The following is a 17,834-nucleotide window of genomic DNA, read 5'->3' on the forward strand; positions in this document are numbered from 1 at the left end:
CGTAGTTACGATTCAACGGCCGGCTCTCACTGGAAACCGAACAGAACCAGATTCTGGACTTGCCCACTGCGTGCTGGAGATGGTGGTGGGGATCGTTTCCCATTTGGTAATGCTGTCTTTGTGTGGAAGCTAATCTGAGGAGAGGATCGTTGGAAGAATGTTTTGGGTTTGGCTTGAGGAGCGGTTTGTCTGAGAATGGATGACTGAAATAAGCACGGCTCGAACAAACGGGAAGAATGTGAAAAGAAACGTGACTTCTTGCTGTTTTTCTTGTACGGCTACCAGATCTCGATTGGATTTAGCCTTTTCACTTGCAAATGGTTTTGATCTAAGCATTGGGGGGAATCCAGAAAACGGGGTAACTTCGTGAGGAGAGGGTTTCTGATAAGTTGCGATTTGCAACTGCTACATGACATTAAAATTAACTTTCCAAGGTGCATCGGAGACTTCGGAGTTGGTCAAGGGATGCTTCGATCTTGGGCTCTTGCTTACACTTTGGAATCTTCTCCACATTCTCTAAAGTTAAATTCGTTGATTATGATTCCTGGGATCAGCCCTCGGAACTGTCCGGCTCAGAACTCCGGTGCACGGGTCTTTGCTTATCAAGGCACGCGACCGTACCCTCGGAAGTCGACTTGTGCTGCTTAGCTTCAAAGTCTCAAGGATGTGTTCTCAGCGTCCAGAAGGCTAAGGAAATACCAACGGACTGGACACAGCTGTCACATTATTGCTGGCAAGGCGGTTAAGAACTTACCTTAATTTTTCGTTGAGAGGAAAGTGTCACGTGGTCGTATGCGTGACCTAAAGTCACGTGCCGTTACCGACCGGCCTATCTCATCACATTGATTTACAACTTAACAACTACCTACAACACTAGAAATGGGATGGTTCTGGGCTGATTCGGCCAAAAGCAAACCTTCTTTGGGCCTTGCTGCGTGCCCTGTGAATCACGGGAAATCAGACGCTCCAGCAGCGTGCCCGGTCAACTACGGAAAGGGACCCAAGACCTCCGATGACGACGAGGTGCTTAACCCCATGAACAACATGCCCATGGCGATCTCTTCTGAGAGAGCTCCGGGACAGCGTATAGTTCTCTCCACAGAAAGAACCATATCGCTGATTCCAAGAGGCGAGTCTGCCGACCAAGGATTCTGGGAGTACCCTTCGCCGCAACAAATGCTTAATGCCATGCTCAAAAAGGGCAAAGGACAAGGAGTGCCTGAAGACGCCGTCGAGCTGATGGTGGAGGTTCACAATTTTTTGAACGAGGGAGCGTGGCAACAAATTTTACAATGGGAGCAGAAGTACACTGAACAGACCAAAATAGAGCCCAGATTGCTCCAGTTCACAGGGAAGCCCCACGACCTCAGCCCCAGGGCCCGGATGTATTTGGCTCTAGGTAAAGTTTTCCCCAACACTTTCAATACGCAGCCCCCATTCGACCGCCACGACTGGACGGTGCTCAGATCCAGAGGAAGAGACCAGGATTGGGATAAGGTGAGGTACATCATCGACTACTATAGTGCTCCAGACGACGAGGAGACGGGGATGCCGCTGTTCATGTTGGACACGCGTCCTGCGTTGGATTCGTTCCAAAACGCCCAGGACAGGTTTGTTCACTGGTGGGGTCCGTTGTGGAAACAGGCGATGGGGGATTTTGATTGAGTCGAGCAGTCATGATGATTACGAAATTGAAGTGAGACCATATGAGACTGAAACGGCCACAAGTTGCATAGGGCGCGTAGCAGCCTGTTGATTGAATATCACGAGGAATCTGGTAAGTTTGAGATTCTCTCTTAATTGCCTTAGTCAGTGGTTAGTTCTCAGCTACGATTTTTGGCTCTGCTTCAGCGAAGATTGGCCCTGTTTGAGTGGATTTGTATAGACTGTGCCGTTGGGGCACCTTTCTTGTATTTATAAGCTTTGTTCATTTCGTCACCTCCCACTCAAGCGAGAAGCTTGACGTCAAGCTCTTAACTCTCTTGGTTCTATTTACACTATTTACACCTTAAGCTTTGCAGCCAACGCAGGGTCCACTTGGAAGTCGTTCTTCAACGAGTTCACCATCTCAGGTAACTGGTTACCATAGTCCTTCAAGTCGGCTTTGGCAAGCTCGTCGAGCGCCCATTGAGTCTTCTCCTTAAGTCCGTTTCTGATGAAATGCGTCATCATGAAGTAGAACGTGAAGTAGTTCGGCTGCACGCCAAAAGCCTTTTGCTGCTTGAACTTGTTGAAGTACTTGACAACTAGATCTACGTCATGTCTCAAGAGCCCTCGGATCATCAAGTTCCACATTCTAGCGTCGTTTCTGATCTGGTTGATGTGGAAATCGAAAAGCGTCTCAGCATTGTATACGGACCCAAACGACAACTCGGCGCCAATCATGGTGGTGGACATGGCCGGAGAAAACTTGAATCTGGGTTGCTCAGCCGTGAAGTGCTTGTAAACGGTTCTTGCGGCCTCCAAGTTGGTGCCAGTCCTGGTCAAGGTGTCAATGATGGTGTTGACAGTGCCCTGGGTGAATTGGAAATTTTTGTTGGTCAACTTGCTCAACACAAACACAATGTCGGGCACCTGGCCACGCGAGGTGATGAGTTTGAAGTAGTAGTCAATGGCCGTGGTGATGGTGGCAACGTCCTCGGGGATTTTCTTTGCCCTCATGAACTCGAGCAACTTCTCTGCTTCCTCAAAGTTCCGCTTCTTTGTGTAGTAAGAGAAGAAGGAGTTCATGGTGTATGTGTAAGGCACGAAGGAAGGGTCCTTGGACAAGTATTCTTGGAGCTTGGCTTCGGCCTCAGCAACTCTGTTGTTCATCACGAGGCCAATCAAAATGTTATTCTTGGTAGCATCGATGGTTGTGAACCTCGAGTATTCCTTCATCAACTCATCCACACGCTCGAAGTTATTGATGTTGGCAAAACATCCAACCACATACGCCAAAGTTCTAGCCGTCATCTTTTGGCCCGATGCAAGCATAGCTTTCAACGTAGCATCGGCCGTGGTGCCCACCTCCTTGCGTTCCTTTTCCGTCATGGGCTTTAGTCTGTTTGGATGGCCCAATGCTTTGAACACAAGATCAAAGGTGTTGATGCTGGGTTTCTTGATTCCTCCCGAGAGCATGCTTCTGAAGATATCAAAAACCCTATCGTAGCGGCCGACCTCGATGAAGCCAAGCATAAGACGGTTTAACGTTGCCTCGGTGATAGCCTTATCGTTTCTGCTCGATGCAGACACCATATCCTCGTATAAGGTTTCAAGGATACTTGCATTGACTGCCGCCACCGCTCTTTCGATTTGCTGCACAACATATTTCCCGTTAGGGTCCATGGCTTCAGCCTTCATGGAAGCATGGGCCCGCTCAAACCTGGGAAACTGCTTCATGAGCTCGTTGGCGCCCAATTTTCTCAAAGTGTCCTTGACATAGTGCACCAATGGAAGCTCTTCTGCGCCAAGAAGCTTGAGGGCGTTCTCAGCCGAAGGTTCGACGCCTCCGTTGACACAAGACATGACGAAGGCAAAGTAGGCCAAGTTGCGAGGCGCCAGCCACAGGTAGCCCTTCTGCTTGTATACGTCGAGCTCAGCATCGACATAAACCGAAGGCATTTCGTCCATGGCTGCTTTCTTGTACTCAAAGTACTTAAGCCAGAGCTGCAATATTGCCGGATAGCTTTCAGTACCTTCCTTCTTGATCACCTGCTTTGCTAGCTGCAAAAAGTTGGCTCCATGAGCCAATCTGTACTGAATCAACATATCCAACACATCCTCCTCGGAACGGCCACCCAAATTGGCGTTTTCCAGCGCCGCCTTCTCCATAATCAACGCCACGCTCGACTGGAAAGCTGCGTAGAGCTGTTTGTCTCTGATTCCTTCTGCTTTTTGCACCTCTCTGAGGTAAGAGGCACCCTCCTCCAAAATGTCGATTGCCTCGGCCAACTCCAGCGGTAGCGCTGCCTCAGCCGACATTTGCACCTGTTTCGAGATGTCCTTGAGTTTCCGGTTCATAGGCGGCCTGTTGAACTTGGGTTTGGCTGTTTCTGTGGTGGACTGAAGCCTAGCTTGGCTCACAGGGTATATAAATGCTGGGGACGCCACGATTCTCCTCAAAACGAGAGGCGGAAGCAGAGCACGTGCGCTTCGTGCTAGGGCCCTGGCAGGAAACATGGTGAGTTCTCTTTGTGGAGCTCCTGGGGGGGTCTTGAAGTTGGTGGGGGGTCCAGAGATGGGTGAAAATTGTCAAAGTGCGCCCTGCACTCAAGAGGAGGGTTGAGTTGGGAGAGGAAGAGAGGATGGGTAGTGAAGTGGGAGTTGTGGAAAAATTTGTGGATTTCTCGAGGATTTCGGGTGCTATAAACGTTGTGAAGTCATTTTTGGTTGATGGCCATGTTGTGTTCACAATATGTTGTGGAGTAGCTGTGGGTAGACAAGAGTGAGAATGGGAAGGGTCTCTTCAGATTGATAGTTCCACTTCGGGATCTTGTCCTCCTTCTCTTTTATTTTTTTTTTTTCGTTAATTCCTCCAAAGCACAATAGAGCTATATGATGCTTCCATCAAATCCCAGATTAGAGTTATTTGATTCTGTTCTCTCATTGTGACTTGCCTATGACTGCGGCTGCAAGCGATTTCACAAAAATTGAATCGGTGCTGGAAGACCCATGCCTCGTAATCTGCCTCAGTGAATTCTATTGTTTGACTTATTTTTCTATTGGGCTTGTCCTCCTGGAATTCATTCTAGGTTTTAGGCGATTGGGTGCAAAATGGGTTGGAATTCGCAAATTCTAAGAGATCTCAGAACCGAAAAACGAAAGCCAAACATTACGCTGAACAATAATTTTAAACAGTGAAGATAGAATCAAAGAGATTTGTTCACGCGAGAAGACATTCTGAGAGACATTAAGTGAAAATCATTACAAATCAATACTTGGCTCGTGTGGCTTCATTTTTCCAAGGTACTGAACACTTCATTGGAAAGTATTAGCACTCAAACTGTAGTACCACCGAAGCAAACTAAGAAATAAAGCAGAGAGTTACTGAAATGAATAGAATTTTTCGTTGACATATGTGAGGTTTGTTGCCTAGTGACTATCTGGCCAGAGACAACGACAAGAATTTTCAGAAGAGAATCAGCTTAAGTATACAGATCAGCTCATAGTAACTGCATGAACACAAGGTTTGCTAAATTGTTACTGTGTTTTAGATCCATTGAAATCTTGAATGTTAGTACACGTCTTAGTATAGAGTGGCACTTCAGCTGTGTTTAACTAGTTGGTTTCATATAACAAAAATAAAGTCAAAGAGCTGGGTTTAAGCGTAGTCCTACTGGACAAGGATCATCAGTAGTGCGAGCAATTGAAGACATACGTTCGTGGATGGGTAAGAAGAGAGGATGTAGTGTGAAAAATTATCCAGAATGAAAACTCCATCGCAAGTGTAGTGGATGCTTTGTGTGCAGGACAAGGTATCCAAAGCATAGTCGAAGAAACATGACAGTGAAGCCTTTTGTCAAACTTAGTCGAAAGGTAAATGCAAGAGAAGTGAGCCTGAAGCAGGATTTTGAAGGTGATTTGGAAAGGTGTAAATCTTGATGTAAGACTGTGACAAGCTAAAACAAGAGCCTAGCATTTATAGACTCCAGTCTTCGAAGCCACACTTTCTTGAGTGCCGCTGTGCAAGAACTTGATCATCACAAGTACTTATTAGTCAAGTCCACTACCAGAGTGTCATCCATGAAGCTTATCTTGTTGCTGAGGTTGAGAGATTGAAAGAAGGGCAACTGCAACACAGTTCAGTTCAAAAGCAGCAGTATTAGTACTAGAGATGACAATAATTGAGATGAGGCCGAAAAGACCCAAACAGATTGCAGAAATAATTCAACCACTTCATGTTAGTATAATCCTCAAGATGATGCCTCAGCAACTTTAGTTCTTATCACAAACAAAAATATCAAATGAGCTGGGTTAATAGCAGTCCATCTGGACAAGTATCATCAGTGTGGCAATGCGAGGGCACATACATTTTGAAAAGAAAAGGTGGTTTAACTTTTCGTTAAGGATTTTTCATCCTCGATGTCTATATAGGCATGGTGCACGGGTCCGAGTCCTGACACTGCTCAAACCTTAGGGTTGTTACTATTATTCTTATATTTTCTTTATGACGTTTGAACAAGAAAAAGCACCTTCTTTAAACGATCAAAATGCACAATTACCTCTTATCGACAAAGGACCCCTAGTTTTACAAGAGACCTAGTGTTAGCAGGAATTGCGAAGTGCCTCTCCTGAAAAGCTCTCTGAATGTCTAAAATTTATTGTCATCGGCCCATTGACCTAATTGATTGTGTATCATTACACGAGACAGAAAGTAAGAATTTGACCAATTTTAGGACCATACTGTGCGATGATGTACAATACCTAGTCAAACTGTTGATTGGACCCTCTTCCTGTGCAGTGTTATCACATGAGAAACTCGTGACACGTACTCACATTCAAGCCCGAGTATCTTTGTACAGTACACTTCAGACGTCCACTATAAAAAAGGCTAAAATCCTCTTCCTGGACACTAGTAAAATCTTTCCTCCATGTTTATAGGGAATTCAATGCTTATATGCTATACAGCAATACTTGAAAGCTAACAATGAAGCTAAAAGATCGTTGTTTTCCGTATTCGGGTCAAATCGGGAGAAAGCTCGAACTTGGGGCTACACAGAAAAACATAATCGAAAGCAAAGGATATCATACTAGCAATGCTCAATAGCACAGTATTTTAAGTTTCAGTTTGCTACTTATATTAAAAGGGCTCACATTTTTCCCCATCGAAGTGGTTTCGTGGTCTAGTTGGTTATGGCATCTGCTTAACACGCAGAACGTCCCCAGTTCGATCCTGGGCGAAATCATTCTTTTTTAACTTTTTGCCGTTTCCAAGGAAAACTAAACTCGCTTTCTTCACCACAAATTTATGAATGATCCTAACAACAAATACAACGATAAGCAAGCGCCTGCGTTCTTCAACTACCACGAGTTCCTCGTGCCCCACGAAGCTGTCTCAGCGTCAACTCTAGCATCTCAAGTATCACCTTCTGAAAAAGAGCAACCCCATGAGTTGTCCCTTGTGGTGAATCATTTTCCCAACGTCTACGCTCCAATTGAATCAACCTTGTATAAAGACACACGAATTGTAAGAATTCCTCGGGCATTCCACGAGAAGGACTACTCCTACATGATCCCACAGTTCTCTCTCTACACTCCTGGTGAAGAACCAGCAGCAGTGCTTGGACAGCCTACTTTAGGAAGTTTTGATTGGCAAGTGTTCAGCACAGTCTCAAAAACGCCATTGGTGCCACTGCTTCTTTCAGCTCTGGAGGTGGAAGATATAGTGAAGAGGGTGAATGCGTTTCTAGCAGATGCCTTCTCCTTGAATTCAAAGTGGACATGGGTAGACAACATGCTTGACTTCTTGACAGGCACTCTCTATTCAAGAGTTTGGGGGTGGCTAGTTCTGGAGCCTTTTACGAAGAGACAAGTACAGAAGTTGGATGAGTATGTGGAGCATTTGAACGAAACCTTCTTGAGCAAAAGGCATCCTCTATTGCGTCTTATAGCGCCGAGAGAGAGTGGATTTCTACTGTTGGATTTTCAGATTCCAAAACCATCGGATTGAAAAGCAAGCATCGGCAAGTTTAGGTAGATGACCAGCAGGCTGGACTCTACTGAAGGAAGCATTGGGTAGAAGAAGTACACGGGACAGACATGTGGGGACCATTAAAGCCAATGGTCTCAAGTGTGAGACTAGCATTTCAAGGCACCACTATCCTAGCATCTTTTGGCCAAAACAAGGAGCCCTAGCTAAGGCATCCTTTGGTGCGGCTATAAATTGTGTTACGCATTCAAGGGCTTACGGTCATTCTGGAAATAGATATCTCTATCGATCCTTGGTAAAAGACATGTTTGTAGACTCTTCCCAGGACACACATAACGCTAATTTGCAACCATTTCCAGTGTACGCCAATTCCACCTTAGTGTCCCCGAATTACTATAAAATTCACCCCAGTGTGTTATTTAATCTCTAAGATACAGAATAGTACCGTTTTTCAAACTGGAGGTCTCATTTTTTCCATGTGCTACTGCCTCTCTTCCTCCACACTATATCACCACCCATCGGGCATCGCGAAATCTACATGTTCAGATATCTCCCACGCAACATGAATGGAATATTTGCAGTGGACAAGCCTGTGGGCGTGACGTCATACGAAGTGGTGAAAAACCTCGGCAAACTCTTTGACAAGCTGGACGTTTTCGCCCACGACTTGGCCCAGGCGAAGAAATTGAAGTATGAGCAGCTCAAGGCAGGAACCAAATGGAAAGAGCACAAGATCCAGAACAGAGTCAACAGAATCGGCACAAAATTGGGCCACGGCGGCACTTTGGATCCATTGGCGCTGGGAGTGCTTATTATTGGCGTTGGAACAGGCACAAAGCAGTTGAACCACTACTTGGACGAGTGCACGAAGACATATGAGGCTAAGGCGATGTTAGGCCAGTCTACTACTACAGGAGACCTGGAAGGAGAGGTTTTGACGAGAACAGAAACTGAGCATGTGACGTTGGAGATGTTGAAGCAGGCAGCAAAGAAGTTCACAGGAAAGGGCAAACAAACTCCTCCATTATTTTCAGCATTGAAGGTTGACGGAATGCCTCTTTATGAGTATGCCAGAAAGGGGCTCCCACTCCCGAGAGCGATCAAAGCTCGAGATGTGGTGATACATGAGTTTGTCATTCACGACGAGTTTGGCGTCGATCTGCTGTTTGAGCCGAGGAAGTTGGAAACTGACTCTGATGGGAAGACGCTAGCAAGCATGCTAGCGCTGAACCTGACGCTCAATGACTCTGAGTTGGTGTTCTCGGAAGAGTTCATGAGCAACGAGGGCGTGCCTGAGTCGGAGAAGGTGACCAAGATCAAGCCCAGAATGCTAGCTGAAGACGCTCCTCCGAGGGATCAATTGCCTGTTTTTGGCGCCACAGCAACAGTGGGCTCAGGCACGTACATTCGAAGTTTACTCAGCGATTTGGGCAGGGCTGTGGAGTCGTCTGCTCATATGGTTGCGTTGAAGAGAACGAAGCAGGCAGATTGGGAGGTTGGCGTGAACACATTCAAATTGAGTGATTTCATGGAGAGAGACGAGAGAATCTGGGGACCGGTTTTGAAGATTGTGTTGGAGAACGGACCGAAAGTGAATGTCGAAGAGGAGTTTAAGAAGGTGGAGGAGAAGTTTGGCCCCTTGATCGAGGCCGAGCGAAAGGCCAAGGAGGAGGCACAGGTAAGGGAAGCTAATGACCAAGTCACTGAAGATACAGAAAAGGAAGGTAAACCTGAAGATGGCGAGGCGTCGGAGGAGAGCGTTGAAGAGCACACGCTGAAGAAGCAGAGAGTCGACTGATTCAGGCAAGATTAAATTGTAAATAGAAGAAAGGACACGAAAGCAAAAGCTCTAGATGGTCCTTGATTTTGATCTTAAAATAAGTGGGTTTAGCATATAAGTTACGCTAATTGCGTGCAATCATTTCACATACTCCAAGTATTTCGTAAGCATTCGACCCTTGTACTTAGACACTATTTTGAAAGTGTTGAGGCCCGTGGTCGCTTAATTTTAGAAGACGTAGGCAAATAGTGATCTTGACATGAAGTAGTAGCAATATCAGGCCGTTGCAGTCATCTGTCGAAATAAAACCACCACAAAGCTAAAACGAAACACGACTAGGATTCTAGAGATGCAAAGTTTCAACTTCACTACCTAAACGAAAGAGAATCAAATCTCGGTAGACACATTGAACTTGCTTGTATTACAACTCATCTCCTCCAGCTCTCATTCCTCTCTTTTCGCAACCATTTCCATTACCCAATATATGGGTACCTTCGGCCCCATTGACCCTTATCAAAGGCACTAGAAATTAACAATAGCCATTTCTGTCTCATCTAGCTTTGGATGTCCAAAAGTGTCATTCTTTTTGTCTTCTTCACCTCCCCCACCCCCACCCCCACACTCTCACATCTCATCTCACTTTTCAATTCACCTACCAACTATCATGTTCCTTAGACGTCCCACAACCCACGTTGCACGCTTTCTTTCCACGTCCAATGCTCTTCTGGCGTCTTTTTTTGCACGCACAAGAGTCGCTCCCAATCTAAATACTACACTTTCGCCGCCCCAGTCGCTCAAAGCGAAATCCCTCTTGATTTTGGCCACCCCCACAAGTTTGCCTGTGGCGATAGAAAACGCCATCTCATTGTACCAAATAGCGAAAATGCAGGTTGTTGTTGCTGGAGTCGACTCGGTGGTGCCCAATGGCGTCCGCAACGGTCTTCTGGAGCTTTGGATCGATGAGTATATGGAAATTTCGAATTCTGTGCACTTGCTGCAGAAAGACCACAAGAGGGCCGCCAAGGGAGTTGCTAGAGAGAATTGGAAGAGCATAGAAGCATCGTTGAAGATGGAGGTGTCGCCTGGGAACCGAGTGGACTTGACCTTGGCCAACTCGGCGTTTGCTACCAATACATTGGCAACATTATTCTACTTCCAGCCTAAAGAGCTTCAAGATGAAATCAAGGATCCCAATATGGGCGAAACGCTCTGTGAGCTCACAGTGAAACTTCCTGAACTACAGCCTGCTCTCAGTGCTCCACAATCCATAGACCGCTGGACACCGCTCAGCGAGGGAGACAACTTGATCATCACTGAGTGCACCGGTAACCTTGTCAAAAAAATCAATGCTGTCCCTGCAGCAAAGTTTCTAGAGAACAACGAAGACCTCATGAGCATCAAGAGCAAAGACACTAAAGTGTATGTGAAAGTGCACCAGAAGGATGGGGCGAAGAAGTACGAGGTGATTGCGGGCGGAGGCGGCTGGGGCGTTAAGGCAGATCTTTTGGCCATTTCGCCCGAGGCCAAGTTGAAAAAAGGAGACAAGATCGAATTTTTCATGGTGACACCGAACGACCGGTTCAAGGACTTTGGCGCTACCGTGGTGTCCAACCAGTTTCTCTTTGAGTGCACTCCAGAATCCACTCAGTATGCTGAAGCAGTCAAGCCTGAGCAAGCCGTCGATAACTTATTCGGCTGTGGATGCGAGCAGGGCTTCTTACACAACGGTGTCAATTGCAAGAGCCCTGGAGAAGCTCTTTCCTTCAAGTATGGCCCATGAATTCACCAACTTGCGATTTCATGAAGAGAGACTGAATGTCTACGCTATATAAGCTTGTGAGAGTTGATAAGCATTCTTTGTTGCTTTGCATCCAGTCGGTCTAGACATTCTACGAGGCATTCATTTAAACGTCGTCCAACTACATTTCTTACATAAGGGATCACGAGAAAAGTGCAGTCCACTTTGCTTTTTAGCCAATCATCGTCTTGAATCAAATGACTTGTTTACTCATCCTCATGGGCTCCGTGGCTGTGAGTTTCTTTCTTGCTTTTAGGTTCATCCCTGACTTTTTGCACCCAGTACACCCGTGCACCATACTCCTCCATCCCCACAAATTGCAAATCGGAGTTTGGTGTCACAAGTCCCTCTTCGAACTATCTACTTTCTCATGATCAATTATATCAAAGGCGACCTTTTTGGCCACAGTTCGAGGAAAGCTGCTGTTTTGGCCCACGCGTGCAACCCCCACGGTTCGTGGGGTGGTGGAATCGCTGCCCAGTTCAGGAAACGCTACCCTGATGCTTATAGCGAGTATGCTCTTCATTGCAAAGAAAATGGGCCAAACCTTTTGGGAACAGCCTACGTCATTCCAGTGGAAGAGGCTCAAAAAAGTTATATTGCATGCTTGTTCACCAGCAATTTCGAAAACACTCCTAGTGAGATCGTTGAGTACACGAAGCTGAGCTTAAGGGATTTGTCTAAGAAGCTTCTGCAATTGAACGATGTTGAACGAGATCTGGAGGGTAAAGTCGTGGTGAACATGCCCAAAATCAACAGTGGCATTTTTAATGTGCCTTGGGAACACACTGAAAATGTGCTACTGGAAACTGAAAACTTACTGTTCAACGTTTATACTGTGTAACGCATGAACACTTCTACACTGAGCTAACCCAAATTGAACATTACGCTATATATTTCTAAGAATAATTATATGGCTGTATAATCACCATTCCGAAAGACTCACACGCTCATGACGATCTCGCTTGCGGCCCTCAACACCTCCACCATCTTCTTACATTCCTTTCTTCTTTGCACAGTGGTATCGTTCTCCTTCACCAACTCACCCAAATCAGGAGCACTGTACAACTTCTGCAACAACTCTCTTTGAATCTCATCTTTTGATCTGGTGATCAATTTCAACATAACTGCCTTTGGTACAAGATCGGCAACCGTTCTCTTGACAATGTTGTAGTACGACGAGATCAAAAGTTTAATCACCTCTGTCTCCATCAGCTCACGCTCGGTCATCTGTCCCGTTGCTCGTAACACTGGAGGGGGCGCTTCCATCTGTTGCAATCTCTTCTTATTTTTGGATGAGAAAAAGCCGCCAAAGAAACCGTTCGACTCCTCCTTTGGCTGAGGTTGTTGCTGTGCCTGTTGAGTGGGTGGCAAAGGCTTGCCGGTTTTTGGATCAATTGCAACTTGTGGCTTTGGATGGAATTTTTCCTCAACCATAGCCATGGCTTGCAGGCCCTTCAACAAATCAGGGTGTGCGGTGTTGACATAGGTTTGCTCGGCGCTGATGATGTCCTGAACGAACTTGTTCGTGGGAATCAATTCCTCACGCAAAAATTGAATAAATGAATTAGAGAGACGCTCCTTCAATAAGGGGTATCTAGAATATTGTGGGTGGGAGATAATCTGGTTCAAGATACGAGTCAATTCGTCGAAAATCAAGTTGACACAACGCAAAGATGGCTCCTCCAAACGGTGAATCTGCTGCTTGACAAGCACCTCAAACGCCTGGGTACCCACAAACAAAGAAGGGGCAGAACCGGAGGTGTTGTGCATGATTGTGCGGATATCGGCGTCCTTGATCTGATCGAAGGGGTCGATGGCATTGACACCATTTTTGTAGATTTCATGGAAAACAAAGGAGATACGAGCACCACCACTCAATTCCTGCGACGACAACTCTTTGGCCTCACCATTCAAGATTTCATTGTAGTCCTTAGCGAAGTTTGTGATCATGTTCAACGCAATCGAGGTAGGGCTCTCCTCCATCTCTGGACCCAAAACGCTCAATTCGCTTTGGTAGCGCTTCAAGGAATTCTCGATTCTCGCCTTGATATCAGGCAAGGTGGCTTTGATATGATGCATCAAGATGCTGCTCAACTTTCTTGCCAAGAAGGCAGTACCGCAGAACTGTGCCTTGGCCTTGTACGAAGGGTGGTTTTCAAAGAAAGCGCTTTCATCTTGAAGAGCGGCCCTGATGGTCTTCTTCAGCTCGATGTCTCTCTGGCCTCTATTGATGACAGGGATGTAGCCAAACTTCAAGGGAATCACTCTGCCGGCAAGAATGTCCACCACATCCGTGCCTTCATCCATCAAGTCCACTTTCGTCAACACACCAATGGTTCTGGCGCCCTCAGGATCAACCTCACGTGCCAACTTCAACCCGTCCGAGTTGGCCAAGTCGGTGTTGGCAGCGTTTACAGCCAAGATGATGGCATTGGGCTTGGAAATGTACTTCAAAACCATCTCCCGAATCTGTCTCTCTATATCCTTGGGCTGATCGCCCACGGGGACCTTGGTCAACCCTGGCAAATCCACCAACGTCAAGGTCAACACGTGTGGTGAGTAGATACGCAAGTTGATAGGCACCGAAGAAATGCCCAAGTTCTTCCCGGTCTTTGCGTCCGTTTCCCGAACAATCTCTGCTCTGATCTCCTCGAAATTGTAGAATCTCTTATTGGGCAAGTGCAAGAACTCTCCCCACTCCTCCAAGTTGTTCTCCAGCTCTTCTCCCTTGTCTGTCACTTTGTTGATCTTATCTGCGTCAGCCTTATTCACCCCAGGTCTTCTATTGATAAGCTGCAACACCAACGGTCTTCTCGTCACGATACCCGTGCCTCGAGGCAAAAAGTCTCTGCCTACGATGTTTTCCAACACGGACGATTTGCCGCTGGATTGAGATCCCACCACGGTGATCTGGGGTAAATCGACGGGGGAGGTCAGGCCGCCGCCAAGAGGCGCAAGCGCGTCTTGGAGCTTGTTGATTGTGGATATAAGTTGCTCGTCCATGGATGTCGAGGTTTTGTTTACTTTACGTGGGTTGTATTTATTGCCATTGAGAGTTGTTGAGAGGTGTCGTTGTCTGGGACTGCACATAGGACGGAATGGACCAGAGCTAAGTTGGAGGCACAGTCGAGGAGATGCTCATTTGAGAAGACAAGATGGTCGCTTAAAGAAAGCCCTGGAGTGACTTGTAAGACTGGATCCACAGAAATTGACTTGCCGATGGTGGTAGTGTGGGATCGGGGGCTATGTGGTCGTGTCCCACCCAATAAGGTAGATAAGAGTCTCTTCGGGAGCCACTTCCTTATTGTGAATTTAAGAGCTGTGATTTTATTGTTGAGGTCAAAAGAGGATGTTGAGGTCTGGTATTTGTTGATTTTACCCTTGATTGGGGAATTTGCGCTAGGTGGCTATGCACCTTTAAACGTATCTACTAGCGTGTAAGAATTGTGGTATCTAATTAAGAATAAGAGTCAGAAGAAAAAAACTGAAAAAGAAACTCGAAAACGAAAGCTGAGCTCTCCAAAAGATAACTTTGCAGTATTTGTTATATCACTAGCATTGAGCTGCTCATGGAGGGCTGGAATTCTATGAATCTTGATCTTCCAATTCTTGGCTGCGAAATACACTGAATGTGAGGAAGCAGAGGTAGTAACGTAAAATAAAGCATTCCTCTTTTTTTTTCTTAATTTCTTGTTCTATTTTGCTACCTTTGTCATTTGAACTTGAAAAGCTTCTATTTGAATAGCTTGTCGTGCCTTTAATCGGTATCGTACTCGTATTGCTATAGTGAGTGTGCCTCAGTAAAGAGTATAGGATGGTACTGTCAGCTCTTGCAGCTCTGGCAAAAAAAAATAAAGCAAGCACTTCAGAAGAACGATTGGTTTACACTTTCCTCATTTGAAGTCCAATTCTTGTTTTGTCTGGAATGTTTCTCTTTATCTTACTGGGTGAATTGTTGGTTTCAAGGCCAGTACTTGTTACTCTACTCCTCAACTACTGAACTGGCAGCACAATTCTGGACTCACTTATGCTTCTTTTTCGAAAATTCATATTCATCGAGCTCAATCAAACTTTGCAGCCATTTAAAAAGCGCAGTAGTGGCCCGGTAAGTTCAGCCGTAGTATTAGAGTTGAAATGCTTTAAGTTTCTCTTTTCAGACTCCTTTGAAAAGCACCAATCCATTCTAAAAAAAAAAAACTCTAAATATTAAGAAACTATTGAATCGAGAGCAACCCTGCTCTCTTCTACTGTACTGTAATTAAAAAGATTAAGAAGACCCAGCACTCTTTGACGCTCCAGGCGCCTTCCTTCCATCCTTCATGAATAGTTTGCCAACCTCATCTGTCCAAACTTGTCGATGTAGCTGCCGCTGGCGGCAAAGCTAAAGCCCTGGAAAAGCTCCTTTCCATTCATCTGTGAGCCCGAGGCTTGTGCAGTGGCAACTTCGTAGTCGCTCACCTTCATTGAGGTGAATTCTTCAGAGAAGTTTTCTGCCATCTCTGGGTCTGAAATGGTCGGAATTATCGGAGGCACCACCGACTCGTCCTGGGCGACGATGGCGCTCCAGTTGATTTTCCTGAAGAAACGGTGCCCTGTAAACAGGTCCCACTTCTCGTCCACCAGGAACCGCTTCTCCGGTTTCTTTTGAAGGAGCTTGTTCAACAAGTCCTTGGCATCGAGCAGAAGGTAAAAGGGGAGATTGAGCTTGGCCAGGAGTATCTTCTTGGTGATGACTTCGTGCAGCTTGCCTGTAAATGGCGGTTTCCCCGTCATCATGTCGTATATCACACATCCAAGCAGCCACCAGTCCACAGCGTAGTCGTACGCTTCGCCCTTGATGATCTCGGGCGCCATGTACTCGGGGGTCCCAATGATCAGTCTACAGGCAGACTCATCATCGTTGGAAATAGCTTTAGAGAGGCCGAAATCCGTAAGCACCAAATGACCCGCAGCGTTCAAAAGACAGTTTTCGGGCTTCAAGTCCCGGTACACGATGCCCAACAGGTGCAAATGACGGAGCCCCAACGCCATTTCGGCAGCGTAGAACGCCACATGGTCTTCCTTGAACACATTCCCCAAGGCGTTGCCGCAAGTCAAGTGGTAGAACAACTCTCCACCAGGAATGTACTCCAAAAGCAAGTAGAACCGGTCGTGGTCCTGTAAAGCATAAAACAACTTGACGATATTGGCGTGATGAGTCACCTGCGTCAAAATGTGTCTTTCAGCAAGCGTTCTCTTGACGTGGCTGGCAGTATCGTCCAAAACGTCGATCTGGGGCTTTCTGATCTGCTTCTGCGCATAGAGCCGCCCGTTGTGTTTGTCCTTGACAAGATGCACCTTGCCATACGCTCCCTGGCCAAGCACCCTGAGGGGCACAAAGTCGCCCAAACTCTTTTTCACCGCACACTCTTCCTCGTTGAAGCCCGACGGAATGTTGATTCCGCCTGCCGACGACGTCGACCGCACAGAAAGTCGTCTGTAGACAGAAGAACGTCTTCGGTTGCGAGGGGATTTGGAAAACTCCATCTGGTGAAAGTTGGAGTCTGGGTGAAATTTGGAGTCTGGGGTACTGGGTGTGCCTTTGAAGCCTGGAGGCTTTAATCCTTGGGGCTGGAAGCCTGGCGGGTGGAGGTGGCCAGGTTGGCCTTCGTACGCCACGGGGGGAGCGACGTCGGGAGGCTCTGGGTCCTCGTCGAAGGTGAAAAGCATGGGTTTTAGAGAAGTAGTTTCAAGTGTTGATGGAGCGCGATGAGTGAAAAATGCACGGCGGGAAGATCCCAAGAAGGAAAGGACTTTGGAAATGTGGATGCGAGGAAAGTGCAACGAGGAGTTGGGAAAGGCAGGGTGGAGAAAGTAGTGAGCAAAAGAAGATATTATGTAATCGACTAGGGCATCTGTTTCGTTGGGGTCCAGTGGGGTGGAGGGTAGAAATGGCTGCGAAATGCACCAGTGTTGCCCTTAATGGAAGGTGGAGCCGTGGAACTGGGATTTATGGTGAAGGAAGGAAGGTGGGAAGCAGGCAATCAGGAAATCATGAGTTGCAGGTGGAGGTTTGAATTTGGTCAATTTGGATAATTTTCCTGGGAATTGACTGAGGCATGGAGTTTCCATAGAATCTATGAAAAGAAGAAAAAAAAAATGCATCGTTCAATCACCACCATGGCTTGCTTGAGAAGCTATTGCTGGCTACAACACTCAAGAGAACCACTCTTTGTTATCTTGACTCTCTATGGTGTTGCCTAAAAGCCAGCGAATTTGACTTAGGCACAGCACCACACCAAAACATGTGAACACTGAAAGTTTCGAAGGTTTTTTTGTGTTTGAAGCACTCGTTCTAGTAACTGTGATACTTATTTCTTGAGAACGTTCATCAGATCACCTGAATACGACATGGTCTTCCCACCTGATGAAAATTTACATTGTTAACAACAACGCAACAAAAAAGCAAATCAACAAATATTAAAAATAGTTCAGTGTCAACGCAACCACTGAAGGCAAAATGTCCTCACAATATCACCCTATACTTCTCAAAGATGTTTGTGTTCCTCCTTTTCTCACCTGCCAGATCTGAGACATTGCCTCATGTGAACATTTTGCAGCCAACTTCCCACCACCACTCTATG

At 46.3% G+C, this 17,834-nt stretch overlaps 8 protein-coding genes and 1 non-coding gene across 9 annotated transcripts; 6 read left to right on the plus strand and 3 right to left on the minus strand. All coding sequences in view use genetic code 12, as the record gives it.

Moving 5' to 3' along the window:
- Positions 1-879: 879 nt before the first annotated feature.
- CYC3 (holocytochrome c synthase CYC3) lies at positions 880-1,665 on the plus strand (the record flags this gene model as incomplete). The annotated part of the gene is made up of 1 exon (XM_029032499.2): positions 880-1,665. One exon carries the CDS (start codon positions 880-882, stop codon positions 1,663-1,665), a length of 786 nt encoding a protein of 261 aa, XP_028892814.2.
- A 336-nt stretch (positions 1,666-2,001) lies between these two features.
- On the minus strand, positions 2,002-4,161 carry CJI96_0001144 (uncharacterized protein; the record flags this gene model as incomplete). The annotated part of the gene is made up of 1 exon (XM_029032500.2): positions 2,002-4,161. One exon carries the CDS (start codon positions 4,159-4,161, stop codon positions 2,002-2,004), a length of 2,160 nt encoding a protein of 719 aa, XP_028892815.2.
- A 2,652-nt stretch (positions 4,162-6,813) lies between these two features.
- Positions 6,814-6,887, plus strand: CJI96_0001145. Its single transcript has one exon. It is a non-coding gene; the product is annotated as a tRNA-Val (tRNA).
- A 62-nt stretch (positions 6,888-6,949) lies between these two features.
- Positions 6,950-7,651, plus strand: CJI96_0001146 (uncharacterized protein; the record flags this gene model as incomplete). Its single annotated transcript, XM_029032501.1, has 1 exon — positions 6,950-7,651. The coding sequence occupies one exon, from the start codon at positions 6,950-6,952 to the stop codon at positions 7,649-7,651; it is 702 nt and encodes a 233-aa protein (XP_028892816.1).
- Positions 7,652-8,168: 517 nt separating this feature from the next.
- PUS4 (pseudouridine synthase) lies at positions 8,169-9,428 on the plus strand (the record flags this gene model as incomplete). Its single annotated transcript, XM_029032502.2, has 1 exon — positions 8,169-9,428. The coding sequence occupies one exon, from the start codon at positions 8,169-8,171 to the stop codon at positions 9,426-9,428; it is 1,260 nt and encodes a 419-aa protein (XP_028892817.2).
- Positions 9,429-10,074: 646 nt separating this feature from the next.
- Positions 10,075-11,190, plus strand: CJI96_0001148 (uncharacterized protein; the record flags this gene model as incomplete). Its single annotated transcript, XM_029032503.2, has 1 exon — positions 10,075-11,190. The coding sequence occupies one exon, from the start codon at positions 10,075-10,077 to the stop codon at positions 11,188-11,190; it is 1,116 nt and encodes a 371-aa protein (XP_028892818.2).
- Positions 11,191-11,578: 388 nt separating this feature from the next.
- On the plus strand, positions 11,579-12,052 carry CJI96_0001149 (ADP-ribose 1''-phosphate phosphatase; the record flags this gene model as incomplete). Its single annotated transcript, XM_029032504.2, has 1 exon — positions 11,579-12,052. The coding sequence occupies one exon, from the start codon at positions 11,579-11,581 to the stop codon at positions 12,050-12,052; it is 474 nt and encodes a 157-aa protein (XP_028892819.1).
- A 98-nt stretch (positions 12,053-12,150) lies between these two features.
- On the minus strand, positions 12,151-14,214 carry VPS1 (dynamin-like GTPase VPS1; the record flags this gene model as incomplete). The annotated part of the gene is made up of 1 exon (XM_029032505.2): positions 12,151-14,214. The coding sequence occupies one exon, from the start codon at positions 14,212-14,214 to the stop codon at positions 12,151-12,153; it is 2,064 nt and encodes a 687-aa protein (XP_028892820.1).
- Positions 14,215-15,528: 1,314 nt separating this feature from the next.
- On the minus strand, positions 15,529-16,920 carry CJI96_0001151 (AGC family serine/threonine-protein kinase; the record flags this gene model as incomplete). Its single annotated transcript, XM_029032506.2, has 1 exon — positions 15,529-16,920. The coding sequence occupies one exon, from the start codon at positions 16,918-16,920 to the stop codon at positions 15,529-15,531; it is 1,392 nt and encodes a 463-aa protein (XP_028892821.2).
- Between the last annotated feature and the right edge of the window lie 914 nt (positions 16,921-17,834).

The sequence above is a fragment of the Candidozyma auris genome, chromosome 1 (assembly GCF_003013715.1).
Source record: "Candidozyma auris chromosome 1, complete sequence".
In the NCBI taxonomy this organism is placed as follows: Eukaryota; Fungi; Ascomycota; class Pichiomycetes; order Serinales; family Metschnikowiaceae; genus Candidozyma; species Candidozyma auris.